This window comes from Cupressus sempervirens, chromosome 10 (assembly GCF_028749045.1).
Source record: "Cupressus sempervirens isolate cs-2001-9-10 chromosome 10, ASM2874904v1, whole genome shotgun sequence".
Taxonomy (NCBI): Eukaryota; Viridiplantae; Streptophyta; class Pinopsida; order Cupressales; family Cupressaceae; genus Cupressus; species Cupressus sempervirens.
Window position 1 is genome coordinate 137,696,759 of NC_143127.1, and position 6,030 is coordinate 137,702,788.

A 6,030-nucleotide genomic window follows, 5' to 3' on the forward strand; every position below is an offset into this window, starting at 1 on the left:
AGAAATTAGCTTTTAGCTCTTACCTGCAGAAGTTGACCAAAAAAATCTGCAAATTTTAATGTACAGATTAGGAATTCTAAATACCCTAAGTTATCCTGAACAGCTTCTCAGTTGTCTTCCCTAAATAGATTCAGTAGAGACTCAAACTCACTAATTAATTGAACTAACACAATTGATCCATACTGATACTACTATTATATTATTCAGTCAATGTCAAATTTATTTTAATATCATTTCAAATCATAATAATTTTTTCAATGATGAACAAAATAAATATACACTAGAAAAAATTTATACAGCAAAAAGAGTTGCCAAAAATGTATTGAAAACAGAAATAGTATTTCACAGACCAACACTAAATGACAGAAGAACTTCGTTTGAGGTCCTTGAGTAGATCGAAATGGAAATGAACAGCATAATTAATGTTTACTGCTAAAATAATCCATAGTACAATAGCCCTAACCTTTTCCATTGTCAGAAACAGTCGCATTCAATATTTTATTGCAGTCAGCGATCCAGCTCTTGAAACGAGCATTTATTAAGCCATGGAAGTGAATGGGGGACAGTAGCAACTAGACTAGTCAGAGGAATAAATTATACAATGCGAAGATTGAAAAAGACAGTGGAGGATGCCAGAGAATGGTTAACAATTACTTTAATACAATAGTCATTTTAGTAATCATCACTAAACTGAGATCCTAATGTCTCCTAAAGCAGCATTTCTCTTTCCCAGTCATGCTCACATTCCATAAGTAATGTGGTGAAAGATGGCATGCTAGTCCTGTTCATACATGCTGACTCGAGTTCAACCACCCAATCACCCAGAGTTTCTCTGGTAGTCTCAATTTCACCCATTGTTTCATCATGAGAAACTCTAAAGCTCTTCTCTTCATACCCATTACTCACAATGTTCTCCATTGAGTAATCAAATGGATAGAAGTTGAGATCATGATCAGGGGAACTCAGCTTCTTCAAATATACTAGTGTATCTGACATATTTGCTTCATTTCCATCATTCTCTTCTGAACCAGAGGTGTCCTCCTCTATTATGAAATCCCCACCCACCAATTGAGGCCACGACTTCAAGGAACTCTTCATGCTTTGTCCACCGTCCATTGATCTCACTTCTTTATGATCACAGTTACCATTTTGATTTCTTCCCTTTGTTAATCTCACAGGAGTTGCTTTTAAAGGACTATTGGTCAGTCCATCATGGGAACCGAATTTTAATCGTGTATGGGGTTTGCAATCAGGTCCCTTTTCTGGACTCCTGCTTTTGCTTATATAAGTATTCCAATAGTTCTTTATTTCGTTGTCTGTTCGCCCAGGAAGTCGTCCTGCAATCAGAGACCATCTGCAATATCGCAATATGTAAATGTAGCATTCTGATAATGAATCACAAATGTGATATTGAACATTGATTGCCAAATCGTAAATAGGTTCGGGTATTTCCCACTTTACTTAAATAAAACATTAATTGAAAGAATATGACTTTTGCTTTTAAACATAGCAGGAAGTAAACTTCTATCACTAACTCAAGACTTTTATTGATACCTGTTGCCAAGCAGACCATGAAGTCTAATTATGAGATCCTTTTCGTCTGAAGAAATGTTTCCCCTCTTGATATCAGGACGAAGGTAGTTCAACCAACGAAGTCTACAACTCTTCCCACACCTTTTGAGACCTGAAAAACAAACCATTAATCATAGAGAAGCAATCAGTAACATAAACTTAAATATAGGGGGCAACCCCTGCCGCGCACTGGATAGGCTTGAAGTCATGGGTCACCCCATTGTCTCGGTTCCATTCGGCCTCCGGGTTTTGTGAGAGTGGCTTGGATTACTCTTGCATTGGCCGCTGGTTATTGCTGGGCTTAGCTGGCAGGGATACACCATGTTTAGGAAGAAAAAAGAAGAAAGAAACACAACATAAACTTCACATTGTAATGTTGAACCATAGAAAATGATGTTTAAGACGGTTACATCTAAAAATGTGGTGTTACCAAAATCATAGATCTATACTCATTAACAATTACTAGATTTCCAAAATTAGTTATTGGAAAGGTGGGTGTGAATGAACAAACCAGACTGCTTTCTTCTTGAGAGAAATGGTCAGTAAACTATACGATTAATAGATCATAGAGTATGATCGAACAAGTTAATAATAATAAATGATACAGAATCATAATCATAGATTATTCTATATAAGAAAGGTGAGCATGAGTGAATTAGCTCACCTGCTTTTCTCGGCAGAGATCTCCATTGACCCTCGCCATGAGTGGCAATATAATTACTCAGAGTGAAATCCTCCTGGGCAGTCCAAGCACCTTTGTTGAGCTCTGAATCCTTAGGGCAACATGAAGACTTGCCCATTCTAATGAAATGACCCTCTCTACTTAGAGTGCACAGCTTATTAGCTCCTTTTCATTATAGCAAGACCATCTATATGCATTTATAACCGACATGGAAAGCAATATAGTATATACATTTACTGCTCAACTTACTGTAGTTAGTGATGAGCACATGACAAGTACTATTATAATAAGTTTGAATGGAGACCACAAGTTGTAAATACTATTAATATGCACGTTTGACTCTGCTTCCAAACTCAAAAAGCATAGGAAGAAGATTTTTTATACTTAATTAACTTTGAAAAACAGTCCCTTGTTATTTTGTCTGTTTTGCTGGCTGCACAGCCACTACGGAGGCGCATACCTGCTCTCACACACACTCGCACACCTCTAAAGAAGACCATCTCGTTCAATTATTATTATATATTTCCCTTGGTTAGCGTTTTTCATGAGGCTTACGTACTCTTCTCGAAGGACGTGAAGTGTGATTGTCAACCAATATGTACATTTGATTGGTATGGACAAAACAGGAAAAGGATGGATTTGACAGAAAATTGAATATTTTCTGAATAGAATGGCCCTGATTCCGCATTCATTACCACATTGAATTTATTTGTATGGTGATTTAGGAATGCTACGTATCCCGATATTTCAACAACGTGATGTTGAAGGCAAGGTGTCTTCACATTATAAGTTTAACTGCCGGTCTTGCAGGAAGGAGTCATAAACACAACAACCCTTCCAATTTTTCAACATCTCTACACGTTTCAATAGTAGTATTGCTTGATTTGATATTTAAAATTGTCAATATTATAATATTAGTAGTTGTGCTATTGAAATTAGCACTCATGAGTATTAATAATTGAATAGATTTCTTAAGTTGACAATGTAATGAGCTATGTGATGTCATATTATTGTACCTATAAAATTGGATGAAGTACACAATTCAGTCTATCTTGTGTTGGCATCCTTTTAGATTCACTGTCAAATATATCATGGTATAATATTACTAATGTGACTCTTCTTTCAATTTTTTCACAACTCTAAATGTTTCAATAAATGTGATAGTATTTGTTAAATTAATGTTTAATTTTTAAAATAGTATAATATTATTAATTGTAGTGATTTTACATTTGATGTTAATTATGAGTATTCATAATTGAACCTGCAATAAAATGAATCATGTTATGTCACATCATGTATTATTAGTCAATAATGAGTATTCACAATTGAACCTGCAATACAATGAATCATGCTGTCACATTATGTATTATTAGTCAACTACTGTGGGGATATGTTTGGGCCTAAACAAAATACATCTTTATCTCAAGTCATAAACACAACCACCCTTCCATTTTTTCCACATTCCTACATTTATAAATCTGCTTGATAATATTTGTTGGTTAATTTTTAATATCTTAAATAGTAAAATATTGGTAGTTACAAGTTTAGAGTTGATATAGGTCGTGAGTATTCATAATTGAATGGATGTTTAGGGTCTACAATATAATATTTCATGTGATGTCACATTAGTACACCTATAAAAAAGGACTTAGTGCTCAACTTAGTCTAGCATCTTTATGGATCTCTATGAACAACCTAATAAAAGAAAGACATGTTGATGTGATATAATAAACAAAACCACCCTTCCATTTTTTCCATAGCTCTAGTTCAATAGATATGATTGTATTTGTGATATAATTTTAAATATTGGAATAGTATAATTTAGCAATTAGAAGTTTAGAGTCAGCATTGGTCACCTCTATTCATAATTGATTTGATTTCTTAAATACACGATAAAATTAATCATGCATTTTGACATTACCAAACCTAAAATCTAAGTTTGAGCACATAGCTCAACTAGAAGTGGCATTTTTTAATACTTCAACATAACAGATGAATTGTAATGTCACAATTACAAATACCCTTGAAATTTATCCACCTTCCTACATGTTTGAACATAAATCATAGCATTTATTAATTTAATGAAATATTTGAGTTGTATAATATTAATAATTGGGATTTTAGAGTTATCATTTGATGTAGAGCTCTTGCTTAAATAGGCAACAATGGTGTGGCCTTGAACTACTTAAAACACCCCAAAATAGAGTCAAGAGAGGGCTCTACACATTTGAAACAAAGTTACACAAAAACATAGCCTACCCACCCAAAAGAGCACAACTAGGTCTTAAGCACAAAATCCCCAAATAGTAGATTTATGTTTGAAATGAGAACCTATGAGTTTGTACGGGAGAAGAAAGGCTCCAAAATACTTATCCCACTCAAACTAGTGGGTTTGATCTACTTATCTTGTTCCCAAGGATCATAGATAGCAATATTTCCTTTTAGGACTAATTACTAGGTTATGTGAAGGAAACACAAAATCAATGATTTACCAGGTTAGGCTATCAACTAGGAAACATGTAGGGAACTGCAAGACATCATTATCCACCATCAGATTGGTTTCATCCATCCCCCAAGTGCCTGCAACACTTTAATACATGTTGTCCTACACCAAACACATATAGATGTGTTTCTTAGGAAGTGCTAGAAAAGGTGATTGCCTTTCTTTCCATCTCCCATCCTTTAGGCACCTTGTTGTACAACCTCCTAAATTTCATTTTACCAATCGACATGGAATTCCCATGGTGGGAATGCAAGTTAGGGCATCACAACTAAAAGTCACTAAATGGAGGGTTTTGATGCACTTGAGAAAGAACTTCAAATAACTATAGTTATAGAGAACTTCAAACCCTCAAACCAATTGCATTCTTCTACTAAGATGTACAGGATTCCAAATCAATCATTTATTCGCACGTACCAATCTATACCAATCTATACCCTATGAAAATGCAACATTCTAGAAGAAAAATGAGATCTTTTATTGATTCAAAAATGCAAAATTACATATTTTGTGTGTATATCTTCCGCCCACCTAAAAGGGCTACTTTGCAAACATTTCTCAAGAAATTCAATTGATTTTCAAAGGTTGTGACCATTGGGAGTTATTAGGTGAAATTTTGCTAAATGTAATGAAAAATTTGCATCCTTATCGAGAAGTCAGTATTAGTCAAGCCTACTCGATCATTGAAAATAGTTCCCCTATATGTGTTGATCATTTCAATATTAACCAAGTTTGGAGATAGCGTTGACTGAGTTGGATCAGTTAATGAGCGAAAGTTGGTGTAAACTCTACACCAATAATTCTCAAGCACTATCAAGCTCCAAGACCATGCCAAGCTCCAAGATCATACCGAGTTGGGTGGGTTAACATATGATTCCTAGTGTTGCCCAAATACATAGTTTTAGAAGCCTAAGAACACACATATCATATCCTAGGACTAAGATGTACCTAATCACCATATTCTAAAACCCATGGTTTATAAACACCAATGGTGACAAGGCCTTACAAGCAGGCTTGATTTAAATTAGATAACTATTTCTACCTATTACATTTGTCTCTTAGGAACTAATTCCCTTTAGTAGAACTCATAAAGAGTTTGAAATGATGGATGCTCTAGAGAGTGAAGAATTAGGTTCTCCTGCACCATACTCCCTTGCTTGAAAACCTCAAGTCTCCACTGAGGATAGTTTTTGAATAGAGGTGCCATGCTTGGCAATGCACTATTCACTCATTGATGTAGCATCTATTCTTGGAAGATACTTCCAATTGACCAAGT

The 6,030-nt window shown here is 34.8% G+C and overlaps 1 protein-coding gene across 2 annotated transcripts; it reads right to left on the reverse strand.

The window, feature by feature from the left end:
- Positions 1-401: 401 nt before the first annotated feature.
- On the reverse strand, positions 402-2,444 carry LOC149532983 (transcription factor MYB1-like). Of its 2 annotated transcripts, none has more exons than XM_089805834.1 (3): positions 2,237-2,444; positions 1,555-1,684; positions 402-1,354 (listed from the first exon to the last, which is right to left on the reverse strand). In XM_089805834.1, the coding sequence occupies exons 1-3, from the start codon at positions 2,370-2,372 to the stop codon at positions 709-711; spliced, it is 912 nt and encodes a 303-aa protein (XP_089661960.1). In that variant the 5' UTR covers positions 2,373-2,444; the 3' UTR covers positions 402-708. The 2 variants fall into 2 exon arrangements, with proteins under 2 accessions (XP_089661960.1, XP_089661961.1); XM_089805835.1 differs by having other exon boundaries at positions 1,555-1,877; positions 2,237-2,376.
- Between the last annotated feature and the right edge of the window lie 3,586 nt (positions 2,445-6,030).